This window comes from Leptinotarsa decemlineata, unplaced genomic scaffold (genome assembly GCF_025532065.1).
Source record: "Leptinotarsa decemlineata unplaced genomic scaffold, Ldec_3_MD MMD2_tig00026358_RagTag_RagTag, whole genome shotgun sequence".
NCBI lineage: Eukaryota > Metazoa > Arthropoda > Insecta > Coleoptera > Chrysomelidae > Leptinotarsa > Leptinotarsa decemlineata.
In genome coordinates this window covers 11,127,006-11,153,770 of record NW_027412703.1, presented here as the reverse complement: position 1 = coordinate 11,153,770, position 26,765 = coordinate 11,127,006, and the positions used below count along the sequence as shown (strand labels likewise).

Below are 26,765 nucleotides of genomic sequence, written 5' to 3'. Positions count from 1 at the left end.
CATGTGAAAAGTATGTTTTGTTTGTAAGTTTCATTAGGTAATAAATGATGTTATTGTCAAAAATTAGAATAATAAAGTTGCTTCTGTTAGAATTATTAATTCTTATATAACACAGAATTATTTTTTAAAAAATTATTATGGTTATTTTACTGTTTTTTTCCTAGATATTACTTAGAGAATCGATTCTAGAGGCAATCTAGACCGCTTATAACTGATTTTTATCAGCTCCGTAAGCTTAAGTATTTCAAAAATATATACATCTTCATAAAAAAACGTAATTATACCGCAAGAGACCTTTTTACAATTTTTAATTATTTAATAAAAACATGTAGGAATTCGTTTTTGGTTCAAAACACTGCTAATTTAATTTTATAGTATCACTGCTACTTTTATTCTTGTAAAAATGAAGTAAAATCAGAAAAAATGTATTATTCACCACAACCCCTCGAAAACTGATTAAATTTGCCAAAACTAGATCTTATTGAGAATGTATTTATCTCTCACTGGTTCATAACTGAAGGAATCTTATCCTAATACATTCAGAAACAAATGTCTTAAATGTATTTTCATTTTACTCAACCTGTCCTGCTTTTATAACCTTTTGACACTTTTCTGAGTTTCTTTAAGTGAAGAATTATATCCTATAATAACATGAAATATAAAAAGGTACCTCTAAATAAAGATTTGTGGATCATGCAAAGAAGTAACTTTCGGAGTCAAACTGGAAGAAAAGCCATCTCGAAAAAGCTACTTTCATATAAAGATTGAATTACACGAAGATTCACACATTTTTTTGTATAAAGATGAAGAAGTAAAAAGCCAAAACCTTTCCCAAAAATTAATCTCTCCTAAAAATATATCCCTTTCAATTTAAACGTCAGTACGTACTGTCATCGATGACATGAAGAGATTGAACTCATTCATGACAAAGTTGTAATTTTATTAATGAATTGTACACCAGTGAGGATGAGTGTGACATGTAAGTGAAATTTTATCTCTTTCATTTATTATAGTGTGTAGCAATCCTATGAATGATATCTATTTCGATTCCATTACGAATGTTTGGAATACAAACTGAATAGAAAAAAGAGGTATTTGTTTCGAAAGTATTTTTCTTTCATGTAATTCAATGTTTATATGGAAGTAGCTGTTTCGAGAGGGCTTTTCTTCAGTTTGTGTCTGAGAGTTACCTTTTTTGAAATTGATAGCTTTCTTTTTTTCTTTGGAAGATTCCTATATTTTTTAAATAAAGACTGAGAAGTAAAAAGACAAAACTTTTTTTTGTCAGACATTAACCTCTCCTAAAAATATACCCATTTAAATTTGAATGAAATGTTAATATATTATTTTTATAGTAGGAAATGACTTGAAGTTATTAGCCTCGTCTTTGGTGTAGGTCTTGTTACAAAAGTAGTAGTAGTATAATAAAGAACATTGAAAATTTCCTTGTAGAACAAAACTGCAGTAACGTTAGTTACAAATACAAGTAGTATAAAAACATAGAAGTTGTAATTCTCATTTTTTCATAGTAGTAGGATGTCTGTAACTCCTGTCAATAATATAATAAAGATTAAATTTCTTTAAAAGAACCCATACCAACTCACCATTTATTTTATCTAATGATAGAGTCGTTATACAATATACTATATACATGTTGTTTATTTTGAATAAATATATATAATTAAATGATCATTAAAATACTGTTTCATAGAACAAACTTAGCTTCATTGAATTCTCTTATCAAGATAATTGTGTTATTTAGCAACACACGACTTCTGATTGGAATAAAAAAAGCAAATCTCCTATTGAATACATTAATTGCAATCTGTATAGCAAGTAACTAGTGAATCATTTCAAAATCATACAACAGGTCTTTGGAAATAACATTGAACAACTATCTAAAATATGTCTTGTCATTATGTTACCTAGAAAAGTAATAAGCTTTGTTGGACTGCTTGTAAACACAATCTTATGGAGAGAAAAATGAGACTAGCTTCCAGTCACGTACCAAGTAATTTTGTAATATTACCCAATGAAATATCACAACAATTTTCAGGAATCTTTTTTCAGATGAAATCTCATGTAGACCATTTGTAATAAAATGATTTTGTCTCAAACCTTTTTCATTTCATTGAGTTATTTTTTATGTCATTCTGAAAATATTCTGAAATCATTTGTGAAAAGTAAGAATATTAAGGAGCCTGAAGGACGCCTTGAGTGATCATATATATTTCTGTCAATCATTCCAACAATTTGACAAATAGGCTTCTAAATGACATAAGATTTAAACCATTCCTCACACCTAACCAGCTGAGCTTTTTTTTAAGATAAATTCAATGTTTAGCCAGTCAAAAGTTTTAGTCAAGTGTAACATAAGAGACCTTCTAAACCTAATATTAAAAAAAAAACTGTTTTAATATATTTATTTTTTGTAATGTTAGCAAAGTTTTCTTTTTCACATAGCTGATTACAAAGTTGTATACAAAACGTTCAATATTTTTCGAAAATTCAGCTAGTTATTCCATGTAGAATTCAAGAATTTATTGAAAACAGGACTGATTCTAAAATTTGCCTTAATTATCTTCAACACATCCTTTACACAACATATACAATCTCACTTAGTCATTAAGTGTTGTTAACATTACTTTTCATATAAGAACATAGGCTTTCGCGATTAAAGAGAACAAAATCCGAACCGGCAGGCCATGGTTAAATGAAACCCGAAGTAATAATTGTTTCGTCTGCTACTGAGACAGGCATCATCAGTGGTGTGTGCGTTGACTGCGAGGACGTAGGTTATATCTCAAAGTCTCAGCAATCACTGACTTTCAGATATAAATCTCGTCCTCGCTGTATACGCAATTACCACTTATGATGTCTGCCGCAGTAGCAGGCGGAATGTTTGGTACTTCAGGTTCCATTCGACCACGGCCTACCAGTCCAGATTTTTTTCTCTTCAATTACTTTTCATGTAATACTTTATAAACTGATCATGATTGGGGTGCCTACTGAATGTCTCATTATACTTCTATTCAAAAACTTTGGGATATTATTTAGCTGAAATCACAGACTAAAAGCACTATGATGATGATTTAATTATCTACAGAGTTATTACAAGCAGACAAGAGATTTTTCATTTAATGATTGATGTCTAGGGTTAGTTTTGCAACAAACCTAGGTTTTGCAAATATTATTTACAACTCATTACTGTTTAGGAAAATCAATTTGGAAAAATCAATAGCAGCTTCAATATTAAAAACGCCTGATTTCCTTCCTAATTAGTGGTGTTTAGAGATTTTTAGAATGGCAACAATGTGCATTCATTTTTGAAGATATCAATATTAAAACATTATGAAAGTTCTTTGTCGTTAGTACCTGTTAAAAAAAATATGTTTTTTCGTTAACCAGATGTCGTCCCCTAACAAACCACAATCCTCAAAAGGCGAAACATGTGCGAGCTGAGGATTAACGAGGTCTTACCCTTTAGCGTGCGACTCCTAGAACCCACCTGTACAATCAATATATGAACGATATACAGTCAGTATACATCAGTCTTCCGGGCTGAAATAGTTATATGCAATTATGCATTGCTCAAAGAACAATGAAATTAGCAGATCAATATTATCACAGTCAGGCTACTCTTGGGGCGCTGATGAACCCATAAGTGATATCTAGACTGTTCTAGGAATGCCATGATGACCTGAGGAGACTGGCGGACAGAAATAGATTGTCTCTATACTGGGTCCCAGGACACTCAGGTATAACAAGCAATGAAAAAGCTGATGAGTATGAAATTCAATGGTATATTTCTGATTTTTTGACTCTCTATGACTTCAAAAAAAAACAATTATTTCAATTTCATTTGGGTATCTCTTCGTTTTAACTATGTACGGTTTTTTCAAAGTGTTTGAATTTTACTAGTATTTTTATATCCTTCTGATTAATAATGTATCAAGAAAAACATAACGTCGCTGCGGTGAAAAAACCTCTTATGTGTACATTTTTATGAAAACGATGTTTTGCCTGACGGCATTTTAGGGTACCTAACTTGTAGCAAAATCTCGTATGTGTCAGTTCAATTCGTTATTTCTAATTTTTATAATAAAAAACCTCCTATGTAGCCTCAAGCGAAAACTGCACGTGGTAAAATATGCTATGTGCTTGGTTCATCATTGGCTGAACACATAGAATGTTTTGCTGTAACCCTAAACGCAACAAAACCGCTTATATGACGAAAAGTGGCACATAGTTGATTTCAGTTCACAAACTTTTTGTGGAGATCAAATAGTGAGGTGTAGTTTTTGAAAAAAGTTCATCTAAAAGTTTAAAAACTATTTTTTAACATTTTTTACATTAGTGGCTGATAAAAATAAGGTAAGTTAACTTGCACTGAATTTATTAAATAACTGTACGTTCTCTTGGAAAAATTACACCGAATTGGCATACGAGGAGTTACAAGTGATTGGATTGCTTCATACCTCCATGACAGACAACAAATAGTGGTGATAAACGGTAAAAAATCTAAAGAAAATATTGTGAACATTGGTGTCCCTCAGGGGTCTATATTGGGACCAGTTCCCTTCACAATTTTTATAAATGATATGGTTTATTCATGCTCTGAGCCAAAAAAAATCATTATGTATGCTGATGATACTAATATTCTTATTTCTGAGAATAAATTACAGGATACTGTAATCAAGGCAAATATTTGTGCTAATGATTTTCATGAGTGGTGTGTGTTCAACGGATTGCTAGTGAATTTGTCCAAGACATTTTTTATGGTGTTTACAACAAAAAATATAAATTATGATTTCAGTCCTCTAATAAGAGTTAATCATCAAACAATAGAACAGGTGAATTACATCAAATTTCTAGGTATCAAAGTAGATCAAAAAATGACATGGGATCCTCATATTAATGATCTAACAAATAAATTAAGCACAAGTTGCTTCATCATCAGGCAATTGAAAGGTACAATATCTCTGGAAACCCTTAAACTGGCTTATTTTGGAATAGTGCAATCGACAATAAGTTATGGAATAATGTTTTGGGGTAACTCTGTACATATGAATAGAGTTTTTGTTATGCAAAAAAGAATTATCAGATGTATGGCAGGAGTGCACTCCAAAACATCATGTAGAAAATGGTTCAATCAACTAGGAATTCTCACAGTCCCCTCACTTTATGTGCTGCAGATCATATTATACGTTAAAAAAGATGAAAATTATTTGAGGAAAAAAAAAGATATACATAATTACTGTACAAGAAACAGTGAAAGATTATACCAGCCATACTCACGATTAGGAGTTGGTCAAGACTCCCATGTATATCAAGGTAATAAATGTTATAACAAACTCATGGCTATTCATCCTGAGTTAAGTTTAATGAGTATGAATGAACTAAAATGTTGGTTGAATGAATTTTTAAAAAACAAGGTGTTCTACTCTCTTCAAGAATGTTTAAATTGTTGATGTTCATTGTATATTTTAATATTTTACTTATCAAAAATGTATTATAATCTTGTAAATTTTAATTACTTTTAAGCTCTCTTTGTGACTAGTCCAATAAGTTTCATGTATTTACACTTTTTTTATGTTGTACATGTGAACTTTAGTGATGAATAAATTTCTATTCTATTCTATTCTATTCTCTGGATACAAACAGGTTTGATTTATTTACCAAATAAGATCTGAAAACGGAAGATCATGGTTGTTATTCACTAAGTATCGTCAAACCGAATTGGTCATAATACTCGACAATTGGGGTATTTTAAGCCGTGATGGCTGATCATGGATTTGCAGCTCGAAAAAAACCAAACGATAGGGAATGTTCAGGGCTTAAATCTATAATGTTCATATTTCTATTTAAAAACTCAACATTTAAAGGAGAGGGGTAAACCGCTTATGAAAAATGTGTACACTATTTTCACCATTTGTATTTTTATAGTATTTTCGCTTGTATTTTCTTATTTTCTGAGTATTTTCCCATTATTTTCGTATTTTCGAATGTATTTTCTTCGTATTCTCTGTATTTTTGTATTTTCGCAGGTATTTTCTTCATAAAGGGGCACTCGAATAAGGAATAAGACAATTATATTGACTTCCTGAAGTGACTCTATCAACTTCTTATGTGACATTTTCTTTCCAGATGCTTTCGCGAGGTAAAAAACTTGATGAGGCCGCCTTAAAGGGCGTTAGCGCTTTTGAGAATAATGAACACCAGCAAATAACATTAGGAGATGTGACTATTCACATCTCCTAATGTAGAACATGAACAGCTTCAGTATGACGAAAATTTTAATGCAAAAGTAAACTGTTCCTTCCACTTTAGTGCCGATATGTCCTATGAAATTGAAGTGGTAGAAATAATAGAGGAGGATGGAAAGAGCAAGCAAGAATTAAACTCAATACAAAATAATGGAAACGGAGAAAACGAAGTTGGGGAGGTACCAGTGGAAATGTATACTTCAGATGTTCAAGAACTAAACCTGATAGAAAGCGAATCCATGGAAGCTGAAAGTTATTTTTCACAAGAAGAAAATTCCAATAAGGAAAAAGTGATTTTGGAAACCAATAAGGAAAATAGGAAGAGCAATAGAAAGTCTTCAAGCACTTCAGAAGAGCATTCATCCAGCACACCGGACAAGCCAGTTTCTTGAATAGATAAGAACAGACTAAAAGCTAAGAAGAAGCGAGTTTTGGGCCAATCCTATGTGGGATATAAAATGTTCGAAAATGAATTGCGAAAAATCATCAAGGTCATTTAAGCAGCGTTGTGTCCATATAAATACAACTAAAAAGACATGTAGAACTTTTATGTGTAATGTGATAACTGATGACGAAAGAAATGTACTTTTTAAAAAAAATTTGGAGTTTTTTCACTTGGTCTGAGAAGAAAGCGTTTATAACGGGTTTGCTGAGCACAAGAGAAATTCGAAGAAGAAAAAGAGCAGAAGATAATGCACAACAAGTGTTCAGAAAAAAAGAATTGCATACAGACATATTTGACTATAATAATAAAATTCAGTAGTGAAGAAGTGCCGTTTGTCTTCCCTTCAAAACATTATGTTTTTTTGCTCTCCTGTAAAATTTACATTTTAGCACATAGAATATTTTTCCACGGCAGCGACGATAAATTTTCATGAATAGAATAGAATAGAAATTTATTCATCATTAAAAGATTTTATACATGTGATACATAACGGGTGTGAAGTTATCCACATCCACAACGTACACTGAGAAAAAAATATCGCATTATTATTTTTTCCTTTACCGACTCTGCACTCCTACCATTTTTCAATATGATACGCTTATTGACTAAATTAGTAAAAAAACAGAACCGTCCTAGTTTATTAAACTGTCTGAAGGGGTGAAAATAGGGTGTAAATATTTAAAAAAAGCGTAACATGAAAAATCGACTTTGTACACCTACAAAATTGAAATATGTTATTCCTGATGATCTACCCGACAGAAAAAACTTCACGTCATAGTTTTCCAGGCCGTCTGAGGGGGTGAAAATGGGATGGAAAGTTGAAAAAATCATATATTTGATAATTGACTTTGTACACCTACAAGACTAAGATATGTCATTCTTGACACCCGATTTGACGAGAAAAACTCAACGTTATAGTTTTCCAGGCCGTCTGAGGGGGTGAAAATGGGGTGGAATCTTGAAAAAATCATATATTTAAAAATTGACTTTGTACACCTACAAGATTGAGGTATGTTATTCCAGATACCCGATTTGACGATAAAAACTTCACGTTATAGTTTTCCAGGCCGTATGAGGGGTGAAAAGGGGGTGGAAATTTGAAAAAATCTTATATTTAAAAATTGACTTTGTACACCTACAAGATTAAGGTATGTTATTCTTGACACCCGGTTTGACGAGAAAAACTTCACGTTATAATTTTCCAGGCCGTCTGAGGGGGTGAAAATGGGGTGGAATCTTGAAAAAATTATATATTTAAAAATTGACTTTGTACACCTACAAGATTGAGGTATGTTATTCCAGATACCCGATTTGACGAGAAAAACTTCACGTTATAGTTTTCCAGGCCGTCTGAGGGGGTGAAAATGGGGTGGAATCTTGAAAAAATTATATATTTAAAAATTGACTTTGTACACCTACAAGATTGAGGTATGTTATTCCTGATACCCGATTTGACGAGAAAAACTTCACGTTATAGTTTTCCAGGCCGTCTGAGGGGGTGGAAATGGGGTGGAATCTTGAAAAAATCATATATTTAAAAATTGACTTTGTACACCTACAAGATTGAGGTATGTTATTCCAGATACCCGATTTGACGAGAAAAACTTCACGTTATAGTTTTCCAGGCCGTATGAGGGGTGAAAAGGGGGTGGAAATTTCAAAAAATCTTATATTTAAAAATTGACTTTGTACATCTATGAGATTGAGATATGTTATTGCTGACACCCGATTTGACGAGAAAAACTTCACGTTATAGTTTTCCAGGCCGTTTGAGGGGGTGAAAATGGGGTGGAATCTTGAAAAAATTATATATTTAAAAATGAGGCTATAAAAAATTCTATATGATGAAAACAGAAGAACAATATAAAAAATTGCTTCAGTGTACCGGTAGATTGAGTTATCGATATGTTTAATATACCTCACTAGTATTTCAAACCCATCAGATAGCTAGATTTTTAATTTTTTTTCACATAGATCGTGAAGTTTTTCTCGTCAAACCGGGTGTCAAGAATAACATACCTTAATCTTGTAGGTGTACAAAGTCAATTTCTCAATATATGATTTTTTCAAGATTCCACCCCATTTTCACCCCCTCAGACGGCCTGGAAAACTATAACGTGAAGTTTTTCTCATCAAATCGGGTGTCAGCAATAACATATCTCAATCTCATAGATGTACAAAGTCAATTTTTAAATATAAGATTTTTTGAAATTTCCACCCCAGTTCCACCCCCTCAGACGGCCTGGAAAACTATAACGTGAAGTTTTTCTCGTCAAATCGGGTATCAGGAATAACATACCTCAATCTTGTAGGTGTACAAAGTCAATTTTTAAATATATAATTTTTTCAAGATTCCACCCCATTTTCACCCCCTCAGACGGCCTGGAAAACTATAACGTGAAGTTTTTCTCGTCAAACCGGGTGTCAAGAATAACATACCTTAATCTTGTAGGTGTACAAAGTCGATTTTTCAATATATGATTTTTTCAAGATTCCACCCCATTTCCACCCCCTCAGACGGCCTGGAAAACTATAACGTGAAGTTTTTCTCGTCAAATCGGGTGTCAGCAATAACATATCTCAATCTCATAGATGTACAAAGACAATTTTTAAATATAAGATTTTTTCAAGTTTCCACCCCATTTTCACCCCCTCAGACGGCCTGGAAAACTATAACGTTGAGTTTTTCTCGTCAAATCGGGTGTCAAGAATGACATATCTTAATCTTGTAGGTGTACAAAGTCAATTATCAAATATATGATTTTTTCAACTTTCCACCCCATTTTCACCCCCTCAGACGGCCTGGAAAACTATGACGTGAAGTTTTTTCTGTCGGGTAGATCATCAGGAATAACATATTTCAATTTTGTAGGTGTACAAAGTCGATTTTTCATGTTACGTTTTTTTTAAATATTTACACCCTATTTTCACCCTTTCAGACAGTTTAATAAACTAGGACGGTTCTGTTTTTTTACTAATTTAGTCAATAAGCGTATCATATTGAAAAATGGTAGGAGTGCAGAGTCGGTAAAGGAAAAAATAATAATGCGATATTTTTTTCTCAGTGTACGTTGTGGATGTGGATAACTTCACACCCGTTGGTACATACAGTATAAAACTTTATCAGACTAGTCAGAACCGAACATAAAGCAATTGTGCTTATCTATAGTTAGTGTTATAGTATGTTATTAGAAGTTAAGTAGACATAATAAAAAGATGCAAGAACAGTGACAGATAATATATGCAAGTAGCTTAAATTAGTTAAAATTGTGAAATCTAATTTTTTTTTTATTATTATTTGTACAAGTAAAATAAAGTAACTATACAATAATAGCTAGAGTTGAAGAAATTCTTCAGTACTATAAAATGCATTTTTGGTAAGGTAATCAAGTAAAGCACTTTGGAATTCAGTGAAATTACATGTGTTTCCAAATAGCTGAAGTGCTTTATTATAGCAGATGATACCTCACATTTCTTAAGTACTGCTTTCACTTGTTTTGCAAGTATTATTATATCATATATCATTGTGAGTTCCTAAAGAAGAGCCAGTAAGTCTCCCTTTTTAAGTCACAGAAAAAGTTTGTTTGAAGGTGACTGACAATGTTTCATGATGAATTTCATTAGTTCGGACTTCCATTGTCTGATATTATATAAAATGATTTGAAATCCCTAAAAGAACCAATAAAAATTGAAAATTTAAAAGAATACCTAAAAATAACAATTATAAGCAAAAAAACCCTGAAAAGAAATTACAGTGAAATAAAATTCAAGTAAAAAACTATAACTATTAAATAAAAAATAAAAAACTAAAAATTGAGAGATTCCAAGCCAAATTACTTCAAGACAATTTGATTGTTATTATCCACAATCGTCTTCGGGTGGTGACTGGACTAATTCCTCCGAGAGATGACTATTTATGGGTCATTCGAGTACTTTCACTTATCTCCTCTTTCCGCTTTACCAGTTTAGCGGGAGATGACCGTTTGGCGGGAGTTGGCCATTTTTCGCTTGATCATGGATTTCCATGATCAAGCGAAAAATACCAAGCTAGCATATCTCTACGCTAGCTTGGCTGAATACATTGTTAAACAACATGTATGCGGCTTCTTTGAATTTCCTCCTAAACCAGTGTTCCTCCCTGTGTATGATCTCAACTTGGGACCACTCGATGTTACGTTGATAGGTCCAAACATACTCTGCTTTTCCTGATTTGCTGGTTTCCCCCCGCTGTGTGTGTTTTTTGTGGTCGGCAATGCGAACTTTCAATGGCCTCTTAGTTTTACTGATACAGGATTTTCCGCACTCACAAGGTATCCGGTAAATGCAATTCTTGGAATCGCAGTCCAGGTTTGGTGGCTTGGTTTTCGAGAGGCTGCTACGGATAGTGTTTCCAGATCTGAAACAGGTTCTTATGTTATACTCTAATATAGAGAAGTGCAAGCACTGGTTGTGACAGCTTCTCTTCTTTGCTAGGCTCTTGCTGTCTTTCAGCCAAAGTCTGTTCCACCATCGATTTGCAGTAGCCATTCCGTTGAAGATCATTTTTGATGGTGTCTAGTTCCTTCTCGAGACCTACCTTCGTATTACAGAGCCCAAAGCATGGTCTAATAGAGTCTTGACGATTCCTATTTTAGTCTCTTTTAGAATTTAGACTCTTTCACGATAATACAGAAATATGCTGCTCAACAAGCTTTCGACTTTTGGGTTATCCAATGAATTAATTACCCTCTCCAAATCGTATTTTTACAACCGTAAGCAGTACGTCCAACTCAATGCCATCAAGTCTATCTAATATATAACCATATCTGGTGTACCACAAGGATCAAATCTAGGACCAATATGTTCATTAATGATATCGGAGCTGAGATTGATGTCAATTTCCTTTTATACGCAAATGACTTGAAACTCTATCACAATATAACATGTTCTAATGATTGCGATCGCCCTGAATTTAAATCGCGTTGCTACATGGTGTCGGAAGAATAATCTATCTCTCAACATATCAAAATGTAATGTAATGTCTTACTCATTGAAAACGAACTTGAATTTACACAACTATGTCATAAACAATCAAGTTCTGGAGCACCCTGACACACTCACTGATCTGATCTAGGTGTTACTTTTGATTCATCCCTCTCTTTCAATAAACATATTAACACTACTCTAACAGCAGCTTATCGCATTTATGGATTCTTAGTTAGAAATACAAAAGACTTTGAAAAAACTTTAACATTGAAATTACTTTATTTCACTTTTGTTCGATCTAGGCTGGAATATGCATCTGTCGTGTGGAGTCCCTACTATCAGGTTCATATAAATCAACTAGAAGCTCTACAGAGGCGCTTCCTAAAATATATGTCTTTTAAACTTGAAGGCATGCATCCTACTGTATGAATACCCTATTATGAATTGCTTGTAACTCACAATTTTTGTAGCCTCGAGGTAAGGCGTAAATATTATTCATTTCTTTTTTTATTCAAGGTCATAAACAATATTATCACCTGCTCTCAACTGTTACATATGTTGAATTTTTGGGTTCCTAGACGGTCAGCTATGAATAGTGTCACATTTTATCTCAACATTCCGCATACAAATATAATGAAAAAATCTTCAAGTTATACAATGTGCGATACCTCTAATTCTGTTAGTCATGTCCTAGATATATTCAACTGCCAGATTATACAAATCAAAAGACATTTCTTAGCTAACTGACAGTTCTGTTTTTAATTTTTTTTTATATAGATTCACAAATTATATTATGTAAGTACATATTTGTAAATGGCACTGTTACTCCCTATTCTATAATTGGGTTCATCCTGTAGAATAGTGTATGAAATAAATAAATTGATTAATTAATTCTCTTTTGGTCCTGTATGGCTTGAATTTGTGTTCTTTCAAAATCTTCCTAACATGGGTTCTTAGAAGGCCGGATGATATTTTCAAATTTCGTGTTGACGTTTTGGGATTATTTTCAACAACTCCTGAAATAACTATTGTTTCCAACTCCTTATCCTATTAGATTCATATAATTTTGGCCTTTTCTTTTCAAATTAACCACCATCAATTAAGTTGTGTCGCAATCTTGCGAAAATGTCCCTAAAAGGTTGTCCTCTCTCTGGATACCTCTCGTGATACAAATTGCTTGATGCTTCTGCATTTTCTCCGGTTTGTAAAAAACAAGACTATCCTATCCCATTTTTCATAATTCTCATACTTCATTGCAAATGTGTTTGAAACCACTAATTGAAAAGTGTATGTAGTGCTCAAATCAAAATTTGACAGCTACCAGTAAAGATTTGCATTTTGTTTTATCGCCACATCATCCAAAGCCTACATTATCAAAGTGTGCGTTTCAAAGTCTGCATGAAAAAACTCAAAAGCTCTGTATTTCAAACCATCAAGTGTGCTACATTTTTGGAAAGGTAATTTTAAGCTTTATTGAAATATACAGGAATATACGGGTTATCTCATTAAAAAGAATAGTTTTCCATCAATAACTATTGATATCTCATTTGAAAAAATAAGTTTTTCACACCATTGAATTCTTCCAGAAAAAGTGCTTTGTTACCCAAGATTTGAATATCTTATTAGCAAACTCTAGTAAAGTAAAACTTGTATATGGGATATGAAATTAACAAATACAATCTATAAAATAATGTTTAGAGACAAAAGCAGCATATATGGACAGAACAATATTCAGCCCAGCTGAACAGATACAAATATAAGTAAACGAATATATGAATATTGAGTAAATGTAAATATATGTGATGAACATTGATAGTCATTTTGTGTTGATACCAATAACTTGTTTACACAAAGCTACGTACCAATTACTCGATAGAGCCTTAGTGGAATTATTCCACACTATAATAGGGCCCCCCAACAATGAATTCTTCAACTTTCTTTCTGAATTTATTTTTATTATATATTTGCCTTGAATTAATGGGAAGGTGATTAAATAACTTCTTGCTATTGAAAATAATAGAATTTTGTGTAAGGGCTGGAGTAGGTGTTGGAAGGGAAATGAAGTAAGACTGACTTGTACTGCAAGTTGAGGTGATGATAAATTGATTTTTAAATTTTTTGTGGAGAAGACACTGTTTCCAAAATAAAAAGACATACTAAGGTCAGAATATTTTGCTTCACAAATGAAGGGCAGCACGAGTCCCTGTAGCTAGCCTTGCATAAATATCTGATGGATCTTTTTTGTAGAAAGAATACCATATTGAATCGAAATTGTACACAATTTCCCCAGAAACAAATTCCATAATGTAAATAGGACTCAATTTGTGCAAAATACACTGATCTTGTTATAGTAGTATCCAACTCTCTTGCCACAACTCTCACTGAAGGGCGTCCTGCATCAATATAGAGCCGTAAAAATTTGTTTTTCTCGAAATTTTCAATTTTTACATTTTCCAAGTGTACTTCCCCTATGTTAAATCTAAACGTGACCACATTTGTTTTGTCGATGTTGAATGATAAAAAATTGGAATCGCACCACTCTTTCACCCTTCTTATGTCAGCAAAGATTTGATCAAATAAATTTGAGGCTAGAGGATAGTGGGATCATCAGCGAAACATGTGAATTTACACTTATGTCAACATGGACTAAGTCATAGAAATGTTTTCATACAAACAAGAAATTTTTGACAGGAAAAAAGTTTTAGCAACTTGTCGAAAATACACATTTTCGAAAAACATGCTGTAACTCAGAAAGGATGATAGATATCAATATGCGGTTTTCACCATTGAGTTTGTCATAAAATTTGTCCCTCACACACACAGCCATCGTTTTTTATTTATCTAGTTTGAAAACGAAGAGTTTCCCTTTCGAAAGTATCCAATTTGGCCCACTTTGTACAAGTATGATAATATTGCGTAACAAATATATATATTAAAAACATTTAAATACATTGTTTCACTATTTATATTAATAAAAAATGCCAAATTCTGGAAACATGTACTTCGGGCATGCATCGAGAGTGCTCGGCTACATTCGACAAATGGACACACTTGATCGCCATGTAACGTTGTTGTAAGAAAAAGATGTACAGTGCAACAGTACCGTAAGAGACATTCTCTGCCTCTGTATTTTTACTTTTTGATGTGTGATACGCCACGAAAATTATGTTTCAATCTTTCAAGTTTTGACACACCGAGCTTAAAAGGATCGTCATCACTAACTTAGCAGAAACTAGCTTAACGTCAAGCTAGCAGAACCCATGATATCTCCGTTAAATGAAAAGCAAAATTAGCCTACAATTATAGCCCAGATATAAATATAAAAATTCAACGAGTTCTGCGAGCTCAACAGAGGTAACAATACCCACAATATCTCTGTTAGGAGCAAAAAATTCTAAAATAGAGTCTGAAGTTAATATGAAATTATGGCCAAATATAAATATATAAATTCAAATGGGTTCTGCTAGCTTAACAGGTTTTTTATTACTGTACTAATAATATGTTGACTAAGTTGAACTGAAATGTATTGATTCCGTATTATTACAAAGAATTAAGTGACATTTCATTGGAAACATCATTCTGCTGTGGATCTTACAACATATCTGATAATAACATCAATGTCTGAAAGTTCATTGAACAATCCAGAATGGTTTCACTTTATATCATAAGACAAGTTGTTTTTAAATTACCGCTCTCAATGCTAAACACTGTATTCACTGTATTTGCAAAAAATTGGAACATGGAAATTTCTCATGTCATGGAAAATAAAATTGAAAAAGGCTCAAATTTGCTGTCATCTACAGGAAAATGGGCAAGTTTATCTCTTTTGGTTGATAATTTCAATAACTACAATTGTATCACCTACTCCAGAATTTTAAAAAAATGCAAGTTAAGAAATTTACATTTGGTGAACTCAACAAAGCAGCTTCACTTGAGAATCATGCATAACTAAAAACTGCTACATGAAACTATTTTCAGGCTGGAGAGGAGTGACAAGTCATAAGATTTATAATAAAATAAAATATTAATTCAACTTAGATGTGGATAATTGCTGTGTGGAACAAAAATTTTACTTACTACTACAACAAAAGTAGAATTCAATAAACATACCTCAAATAAATGTAAAGGTAGGTAAATTAACAAATAATTTAAGGCTAACCCATACTACCATAATCCAGTAAAAACTAGTTTCACCTTCAAAATATTTCTGATACTTTCCAGCTAAGTAAATAATAACAAAAAAATAACATTTGAGATAAAATGTGCTATTGATTCCCAATTTGCTTGAAAAAAATATTCACAAAGTTCTTCAACAAAGATTCTCCCAAGTTATGGTTTGCTTACAGTCCTCAGAGGCCTTAACAATACTGCTACACAAATAAATTGCATTTTGCAATCACAAAACTTCTAGCTTATTTTCGGAGAACCGCCAAAATTAAATAACAGTGGTCTTTGAAAAAGATAAAGAAAAGAAAGGGTGTATAACCTAAATAAAGTGAATGGACCTATTTGGAAAAATATCTACTCACCATTTAAAATTAGATTATGTTGAGGTGAGCTATTTGATTCTTCAGAATTTGTTGGAGAGGACTTTTCGACTACTTCTGGAGATTTTCCAAACGAAAATGAAGGCACAAACTCGACAGCATTTACGTTCAACGTGGAAAAGGAAGCTGTCACATCTGTATTGTGTTGTGGTGAATTATTTATTGATGTGGAATCGGCTTGAGATTCCCAACTATCTGGAGCATTATTATTTGACATCTTGCACAGTCAGTTCAAATAAATTACAACACAATTATTCAAAAAATATCAATTGTACAAACGACTTACAAATCCACTCTCCGCGTGCTTTCTCTACTTGCCACCGGAACACAATGGCCGAATGACAAATGATAGTTCGGTATGTCATTTTCAGTTTTTTAGTGAAAATATTTGTTATACCAACTGCATAATCTAAAAAATAAAACACAATCAATTTTGGAGTTCGGCCCAGGGTTAGTATATATACTAACCCTAATAAGAGGGATTATGAAATGTCACAAATTTTGGGCGTTATATTCGTGATGTCATTGAAGAGAAAACGGCAATGAATTTCATATACACAGGTTATTTCTTTTATCATGTGGAACATTGCTATATTCTAATCCGTAACAGATATGAAAACGATTAAAAAGGAAAAAATGTAACTATCATGGGGAACAAAACACTGGTCAAAAACTTTACAGTTATACAGGAAATATATAAAAACAGGAAACATTTTTTATTGTATCCGAAATTTACTAAAACAATATAATAATGAATCTTTGATAAAACGTTTCATGTCACGGCCACCATAAAACGTTTCATGTCACGGCCACCATCAACTTTTTTTTTGAAATACAGACCCGTTTCTTTTATCACAAATATTGATCAAGAAACAAAATCACAATTCAGTGGTATACCACACTCAATATTTCTATAGTGCTTTGGAATAACCTGCGTCATCTGTGACAATTTTTACTTACGGTCCTGTCGGTACTTATTTTTTTTTGTGAATATGAATGAAACGTTGATATTTGTTGAGAACTGCCAGATGTTTATACACTCAGTTAGATATTAAAGATGTATTCAATAGAAGTATAATCATTGTTTTTCTAGTGTGTTGTGAGTACTCAGTCAAAAACCATGCGTTTGACATGTGATACTGTCAAGGACGGAAGGACTGATATGCTATTTACCAATGCGATATTAAATAGAAATCCTCTTGGCAAGAAATAAATATGGTGAGACTGTGGTGTATTTGACAAAAATGAAACTAGAAAATGTGTTGTTACTATAAAGAACCAAATAAATGTTTGGAGTAACATGCAACATGTGTTAGTAATCAAAGTGAAAAAAAATCATTTTAGGATTAGTCAGTTAACTAGAAATACTACAGGATACGCAAAGTTCATCTCCTTAATTAAAGGTATTACGAAAATAGAGTGCGATTTGAGAAGTGGTTATGACAGAAATAGGGAAGTTGTTAATATTTGTAAAAAAATAATATGGACGTAGAAATCAAAAGTCACCAACAATGGTTGGTTCAACAGAAACATCTATTATTGGTGGAATAATACAAATGAACATTTAAATAGAGAAACCAATTTCAAGAAAAAATTCGAAATAAACGTTTGGTTTGAAATTTCGTAAACAAACATACTAGGTCCTTTCTTTCACAATGAGCATTTGAATAGTAAAATGTATCTACGTTTTTCATCCAATGAGTTTGATGGCTAGTCAAATGTTTTGCCACCGAACATCTGCCGTGAAAAATTGTTTTCAACAGCTAGTACAGATATCGACCACTTCGAACAAAAAAAATTAAAGATGCATATTATAGCATCACACCCAAATGCTAGAAATTTGACACAGAATTTGTAAGGATAGACAACTTATGTGCATTTAACAAAGAGATCGTCAATTTGAGAATTCAATGTGGTTTATTGTGTAGTATGTATTTTCTGTGTTTGGTTTCATTTGGTTTTCAATGAATTATAAAATAATTTAGTTTTCTATTTCATAGTTGTCCCTGATGATGCTACTTTTAAATGAAACGCTATAAAAATATCGAGTGCGATATACCACTGAATAGGTCACACGCATATTTTTTTCTAATTGTTCTAATCGATTATATAATGCATACGAATACTGAAAACATGAGATAGATGCCAAAAACATGAATAATTAGTCAGAAAAAAATTTATAAAATTGTATACCAAATATTGACAATTCAAACGGTCGACCATTTGGCGGGAATATGTGATGTCAAAGTACATGTCAACAAAGCGATCCAAAGCACAGAGAAGTAAACATAGTTGATTCTATATTGTATTACTTGATAATTTCAATAAATTAAACATGGAAAGTAGTGGAAAATCAGTTTATAAGTACTGCATAGTTCCAAAGTGCAACAATACAACGAAAACTGCTCCTCAAAAAGTATTTTTTCTTGTGATGAGGAATGCAAACATTCGATTAAAGTGGTGTAAAGCTATAAAAAATGACGAATTTAAGAACCGGAAACTGTCTGCAACGAGCTGCTTATACCGTTGTGAAGATCACTTTGATGTAAGTATTTTTATATTTACATAGGTATATTTATATTTAGTGTCATAGTCTAAAACACTAATAAACATATTTACTTCTAGAATATAAAACCTTTCTGACTGCTGTTATTCTTCATTTTCAGGTAAAAAAGGATACAGAGAACTTCATTCAGTACCAAATAATGAATAAATAACAAGGGGTACCTGTTACATTACGTCTACATAAAGGTATTGTGCCCCACAAATTTCGGTGTCAGAAAGTAAATAGGCCAAAACCTGTGAGAGAGGCTGCTCTCAAAAGACAAAGACTTAGGTTGCTTCAAGAGACTCTATCAGAAGCTGCTCCCAGAGAAGTTATGGAAGAAACTAATTTATGTGTAGGCCCTGTGGATACAGCAGATAAACAATCACTAGAGAAATAAATTATTGTGAAGCTGGCCCTAGTTCATCTTCACACGACGGTTTCTCAACAGAAAATAAAAACCTTGCTTGTGACAAAGCCGTTCAAGTTAACACAATGAAGCCAACGACAATAAAATATAGAAGCAAAGGTGTCACTGTTGGTCCTAAGACAAAAAATGTAGCATTATCACCGTTTCTAGTACCAGTTAAAAACACATCAACTTCACCTATTAAAACCGCCCAGATTGCCGGTATGAAAAGGAAGTTATTCCCAGATACAAAACCAACAGACGATTTATCTATTACATCGCAATCTTCATCAATCTCTAGTGAGTATGAACAAGAAACTACTTCTTCCAAAGCGAGTTGGTTTCAAGATAACAAGGACAGACAATTTCAAAATGTAATGCATAGTACAACATTGACCGCTGTGGAAAAAGAGCCTAAAATGATGTTAGGAATGCCTAAAGATAGTTACCATTTGATAAAACTATTAAGTGATAATATCCCAGTTCCCACTATTGACATTTTATTAACCTTGAAGAAAATAAAGTTAAATGAATCATTTGACATATTAGCTATACAATTTGGCTATACACAGAGCACTATAAGTAGAATATTTTCAAAAACAGTAATTGAAGGGTCCCACTGCAATAATGATTAATGTCCTTTTTTCTTTGTTTCGAGATAATTGGATTTTAATTTTATATATGATGTAAAAAAACTACGATCTGAAGATAAGAAAGTATTTTTTATTGTAGTTAAAGAAAATGTTTCATAACATTATTTCTTTGGCAAATAATCATTATTTGGGTATTATAAACTAATTGAAATGTAGATAATGTGAAATAGGTCTTCAAAAATCAGGACTATAATGATCACTGTCCACACCTCGTCCACAGTCAATAATGATAGTTGTCCAAATGACTGGTTTAATGAATCAACTCTGATTCTTTATTCTTTTATTTTCGCAGCATGGGGAAGTTCATCGTAATATCGTCTCGTTTCAGGCCTACAGAACTTTTTCAGGAACTGCAAATCGTTATATTTCACTGTTGTTATAGGCAGCTTGTCTTTGTAAGCTAAACCAGGTAATTTAAATTCTTCCACATTAATACCTGCCTTAATACCTCGACAAGACGCTGGTGTGTTAATCACACTTGATTCCCATGGACTATTATTAAAATTTCTGTGAAACATGAGCCTTGGATGTTCTTTCTGGACTTTAAATTCTCGTACAGGTATTATGAGAAAGGGACAAGTTTTTTTGTAAAACGGTTTCAGAAATACAGTCCAGCCCTTGAATGCATCTTATGAACATTCGATGACATCAAAAGGTTTCGGTCTTTATCGAGCTCCTCGTACGTGTTCAGCCCATTCTTCAGGGAGTTCAATCCTAGCCTTTTGATTTATGAAGGCCATGTTTCGGTCACATTGCATATAGGAGTGACCTCTTATCGGGAATATAACTGTGACAGATTCCAAGCGATTGCACGAGTGAACCATGTAGTGTAACATTCTAAAAATGGTGTAATTTTTATTTTGACCGCCACATGAGTCACAGAAAATTGTAAGTCTTGCCCTTTCATGAATTATGAAATTGAAGAGATGAGAGGCCACAGCATCCGATCCTTTTTTTCCAATACTCTCATCGTATGCGAAGAAATAAGATGAGAAATCAGGAAGAACATTAACATTGAACATAAAATAACAAAGCTGCCTTTTATAATAAACGTCGTTTGTCGTTATGTTCGGTACAGGAAGATTTTTTGAAAAATCCATTGGTATCGCAATTGTTTTGGCATCCTGTCTAGCTTCCAAACGGGCTTTTCTCTTATTATCATAAAAGACTTCAGCTCTCTTTTTGTGAACTAGGTTCTCAATTTCCAGCTTTCGAAGTTGAGACAGAATCTGAGATTTTTTCATGACCATCGGGAAGAGAAGCAATTTTAATTTCAAGATGTTTTTTCTCTGCCTGAAATTAGTCGCAAGTCGAACATGTTTCCATCCTTGGGTAACCATGTGATATGTTGAAATTTTTATTGAAAAAATTACGATATGTTTCATATGGCACTTTGTTATTCGGATGATCTTCATTAAACATTTTGTGAATTTTAGACAAGTTCAGGTCGTCTGACAAATATATTTTTTGACCCTCATGTAAATTATAGTGGCCTTTCTTACCATTAACCGATTTGAGAGTGTCGATTTGCTTGTACATTAAATCAGTAGTTTGGTTAGGAAGCTGTGTTTTAACATGTGTCCCCCGTTTATCTTTTTGATCAACAGAGATTTCTGAATAAACTGCAGTCTATTTCCAGTGAAACCATGTAAGGATAAAAAAGCTTTTCTACACACTGGTATCTCGTAAGTATCATCGCCAATCATACGAATCTTGTAAGAGTACGATTTATTGTGTAATTTCGCATTTTCTTCACCTAATCGCGGACGACGACGTTGTACATTAGATACGGTTATAAGTCCACTTATATAATTATCCTGATCATACCTGGTGACAAAACTATTAAATTGACGTATTATTCTTGTCCTCTGGTCCTTACTTGTTATTTCAAAAAATTTCAAAGGATCACATTTGCAGTCATCACTACTTTCATGACTCTGCAGTCGAAGTTTCTTTAAAACATCACTCAATCTGCCTGTGCGTTTTCTTTTTTTCGTATTTGTAGTCGTTTCGTAGCTTTCGGCCATAATTTGAAGAAATAAATCACTTGAATACGTATAAACATAACCTGGCACGACAGACGTATCGAAACTGACAAAACAATTTGACAAGATGGCGGGCATTGCTACGCGATGGACACTTATCATTATTGCCTTGAACACCAGTGACGCTGAGCGTTCTAGCCATGTATCCAATTATTAAAAATGTATTTATCTCGGGACTGTAAGCGATACTGCTCAGTTTATAAACGAGATTACTAACTGCATATTTCAAGTGACGGAATGACGTAAGTACGTCTAAGTAAGTACTTAGAATGGGAATAATTTTGGACATTCATCATTATTGCAGTGGACCCTTCAATTGTTCTAGCAGAAAAAATGAGGGAGTTAATTGTGTGGCCTAAACCATCTGACAGTTAAAAATTTACCTATCGCTTTTAGAGCACGGTATTCTAAAGTTGTTTCAATTATAGATTGCTTAAAAGTAGGAATTGAAAAACCGTCCAATGCAATCCACCAGTCTCTGTCATGGTCACAATATAAGAAATGTAATACTCTGAAATACCTTATTTCTTGTACTCCAGATGGGTTAGTCAATTTTATTTCAGAAGGATATGGTGGAAGGGCTTCTGACATCATTATAGTAGAAAATCTAGAATGTTTACCTCCAAACACAGCTGTTATGGCAGGCAGAGGCTTCAAAGACTTGTCTCATTTGATAGAAAATAAAAAATGTACCCTTATTAGGCCTCCTTCAGTGTTCAAGTCTACAACAAGAACAAAAACATGACGTGAAGCAGTCCAAAAGAATAGCAGCATTAAGAATTCATGTAGAGCGTGTAATAAACGGGTTGAGAGAATTTCATATGTTGTTGCCTCATGCATGTGTACATCACAGCTTAGTTCCAATAGTAGATGAAGTAATAGTAATAGCATGTGGCATCATAATCAATATGCAAAACGTTTTAATAAAAAAATAAATAAAATTTTCAAGTGTTTTATTTTTATTCATAGAATAGAATAGAATAGAATAGAATAGAAATTTATTCATCATTAAAAGATTTTATACATGTGGTACATACAGCATAAAACTTTATCAGACTAGTCAGAACCGAACATAAAGCAATTGTGCTTATCTATAGTTAGTGTATATATACATGTTATTAGAAGTTAAGTAGACATAATAAAAAGATGCAAGAACAGTGACAAATAATATATGCAAGTAGCTTAAATTAGTTAAAATTGTGAAATCTATTTTTTTTTATTATTATTTGTACAAGTGAAATAAAGTAACTACACAATAATAGCTAGAGTTGACGAAATTCTTCAGTACTATAAAATGCATTTTTGGTAAGGTAATCAAGTAAAGAACTTTGGAATTCAGTGAAATTACAAGTGTTTCCAAATAGCTGAAGTGCTTTATTATAGCAGATGATACCTTGATAACTTGAGGATCCCTGACCAAGAGCCAGTCGAGAGTAGGGTAGTCGCAGTTCATTACCATTCCGAGTGTGATGTTTATGTATCATGTTATTTTTAATGTAGCTTGATTCATTTTTCTTGATATTCATTGTTATGATTAATATATACAGTGAAGGCAATGTTAAGAGTGGCAGTTCAGTGAAGGTATTTCTACAGGATTCTCTGTGACGTAGACCTGCCATACATCTTATTATCCTTTTTTGCATAGTGAATACTTTTGTCATATGGGCGGAATTTCCCCAAAAGGCCAGCCCATAAGACATTGCAGACTGTATGAGTGCAAAATATGTCAGTTTGAGTACCTGCAATGAAACAGTTCCCCGTAACTGTCTCATTACAAAACACAAGCTACTCATTTTTGAGGTAAGATTTTCTGCATGTAGTTCCCAAGTCAGTTTTTGGTCAATTGTAAGTCCTAAGTATTTAATATGACTGACCTGCTCTATAGATTTATGATCGATTCTTATGAGGGGACTGTAATCATATGTAGTATTTTTTTGTTGGAAGAGCATGAAGACTGTTTTGTTTATATTAACTTGTAAACCATTATTTTTACACCAGTGTGAGAATTCTTCTGCAGTTTTATTTGCAACTTCTATCGAGAGTGGAAGGTTGTTTTTCGCTACTATTAGGCTTGTATCATCTGCATATGCTATAGTTTTATTCGGTAACAAAGATGCAAGTATTATATCACTCATAAAGATGATGAAAAATAGCGGGGCTAGTGTTGATCCTTGTGGGACCCCCATTTTAACAAGGGCAGGTTCTGATTTTACCGAATCAATAACTACTACCTGCATCCTGTTTTTTAGATATGAGGCAACCCAGTCATTGGCTATCCCCCTAATCCCTATTCGGTTAAGTTTTTCAAGAAGTAATTCATGATTAATGGTGTCGAAAGCCCTAGTAAGATCAAAATATAGGCAGACTGGAAATTGCTTCTCATTTAGGTTCATATATACGTGATCACAGAGTTCATTTATCGCAGTAGATGTTGATCTTTTCTGCCTAAAGCCGTGCTGGCAATCAGGAATAATTTTGTGCTGTTCAGTGAATTTACTCAATCTCATATAGTAGCTATAATCAATTATTTTTGCTAGTTGTGATTGCAGACATACGTTTCTGTAGTTTTTTACTTCATTTTTTGATCCTTTGTTTTTATTTATTGTGTGTAGCACACTCAGAAGGGACTTTATTTTCAATGTACAAACTCCAAATAAAATGAATATAGGTTACAAGTAACTTGGCTGACAACTGAAATTTCAACTTGCTCCTCATACTATGATTTATTTGATATTTTTACATATAATAGGAAAAATAGTATCACTCCAGAAGAGCATGTTTTTTTTCCAAAATATTTGCACAATAGTTCTCATCATAATTTACAATATAAATGTCTAATTCCTTTGATATTTCAAAATCATGATGTGCAATACAGAAAAGCCCTTTTTTTTTATTTGAAAAATACATCTGCATTTGGACCTGAGCCATATATTTTGGGGATATGACATCTTTTGAAACATTACTCATTGTTATAAGGTAGGCAACTGTATATGTATTTTACATGTTGGTCGCATGCACGTTAGCACCTCTGTACAGAACCCTTAAAAAATAAAGAGTGGCAACAGATGTCATGTGGTGTCAACAAAAAACAGTAGTTTTTAGTAAGATTGTAATGCACACAAACATGTATGTTGTTTAGAGCTTGAAATCAAATAAAACAGTACTAATGGAAAGATCTCATTACTGGAACATATAACATGGCGCAGTCGAGAAAGAACCTTTAATCGCAAAAGAAGAAATACCGTGTACAGGAAGTACCAAAAACAGAGACATCAGTTATCGTTGAATAGGTTGAAAACACAATTCAAGAAATGGAAGGAAGACTACCAAAGCCCATGAAATTTGAAGGAAATCTCAACGAAAATTTCAAAAGATTTCTTCAAAATTTTGAAACGTATTTGATTGCCACTGAAAAAGATGGAAAATCAGACAAAATAAAAATTGCTCTATTATTGAATACAATAGGCAGTGAAGGTGTGGAAACATTTAATACCTTCAAATTTGTACCGCCAGAGGATAAACAAAAGTATGACAAGGTTGTGTCGGAGTTCAGGAAATACTGTGGGCGTCGGAAAAATAGAACATATGAGAGGTTTGTTTTCAATAATCGTATTCAAGCACTGGATGAGCCATTTGACCATTTTTTTTGGTGAGCTAAGAAAACTCATACAGTCATGTGAATATGACACTCAAGAAGAGTCAATTTTTGTTGATAGAATTATCCTGGGTACGAATGACCTAGATTCCAAGTGAAGTTACTCAATATTCAAAACCTGGAATTAGATATGTCCATAGACATTGCTAGAAATGCAGAAGTAACCAAAAAGCATATAGAAAATGTAAGGCATAAAGAAGAAACTAGTGTAGATGCTATTAAAAAGAATGAATATCTCCTAGAAGGAAGAATTAGATGAAACAGAGAGGACAAGCAGGGTGGAAGGAATACTGAAAAAACAATTAAGTGCATGAAGTGCAATAAAACACATGAATATGGAATGTGCCCAGCATTTGGACAAAAGTGTCATAGATGTGGTAAGCTAAACCATTTTATAGTGGCATGCAGGTCCTACGTGAGGAAGGTTAGGGAGGTGTCGCAACAAGCAACGAGACCAGACGAGGAGAATGATCAGCTATTTGTCTACAGCATCGCAAAAGTGGGGGAAGTTGAAAAATACAATGTCTCAGTGTGGATGGAACTTGTAAATCTCAATGGAAGAGAAATCAACTGTAAGGTTGACACAGGTTCGGAAGTAAACAAGACAAGTATATAATCAAGCTACCCATGTGTAAATTAATGAAGTCGAGTGTAGTCTTAGAAGCTTATGTGGCACCAAATTGAATCTTGTAGGTAAAGTAAAATTAAACTGTAGAATTGAAAATAAATCTCTAGAGTTGGACTTTTTGGTGCTAGATTTAAATGTAAAACCGATAATTGGATTGCCTAGTTGTTATGCTTTAGGTTTTATAAAGAAAACGAGTAATATTGAATATATAAAAAATAGGGAACAATTTATAAAAGAGAATCGGGAGGTTTTTGAAGGTTTGGGCTCTTTTCCAAAAAAGTGTACTATATGCTTGAAAAAAGGTAGCACTCCTGTGGCTAGGCCGTGCAGACGAGTGCCGTTAGTAATAAAAGAGAGATTACAAACCAAACTCAACAGTTTGGAGGAACAGAAAATAATTGCCAAAGTCAATAGTGCCAGTGAGTGGATTAATCCACTAGTTATTGTTGAAAAGCCCAACAAAACATTACGATTATGTAATAAGTTGGATTTATTACATTTTTAGTTGAATTTTAGATACCAAAACACATGTGTTTTCGTATGAAAAGGGAACCTTATCATCTTTCAGAAATAACCTTAAGGCCAACAGAACCAAGCCATTTAAAGA

General features: G+C 33.0%; 2 protein-coding genes across 3 annotated transcripts in view; one reads left to right on the top strand and one right to left on the bottom strand.

Moving 5' to 3' along the window:
- The window catches only part of eRF3 (eukaryotic translation release factor 3), a 36,380-nt gene extending 19,811 nt beyond the window's left edge, over positions 1–16,569 (bottom strand). The window contains exon 1 of the mRNA XM_074184630.1: positions 16,206–16,569. Coding sequence (XP_074040731.1) covers positions 16,206–16,440 — 235 coding nt within the window. The 5' untranslated portion in view covers positions 16,441–16,569. The remainder of the gene's footprint in view (positions 1–16,205) is intronic.
- A 462-nt stretch (positions 16,570–17,031) lies between these two features.
- Positions 17,032–22,816, top strand: LOC141486513 (uncharacterized). Of its 2 annotated transcripts, none has more exons than XR_012467899.1 (3): positions 17,032–17,266; positions 17,317–17,626; positions 22,439–22,816. XR_012467899.1 is itself a non-coding variant. In XM_074184634.1 (3 exons), the coding sequence occupies exons 2-3, from the start codon at positions 19,264–19,266 to the stop codon at positions 22,618–22,620; spliced, it is 396 nt and encodes a 131-aa protein (XP_074040735.1). In that variant the 5' UTR covers positions 17,652–18,768; positions 18,890–19,263; the 3' UTR covers positions 22,621–22,816. The 2 variants fall into 2 exon arrangements, 1 of the variants encoding a protein (XP_074040735.1); XM_074184634.1 differs by lacking the exons at positions 17,032–17,266; positions 17,317–17,626 and adding exons at positions 17,652–18,768; positions 18,890–19,477.
- The last annotated feature ends 3,949 nt before the right edge of the window (positions 22,817–26,765 follow it).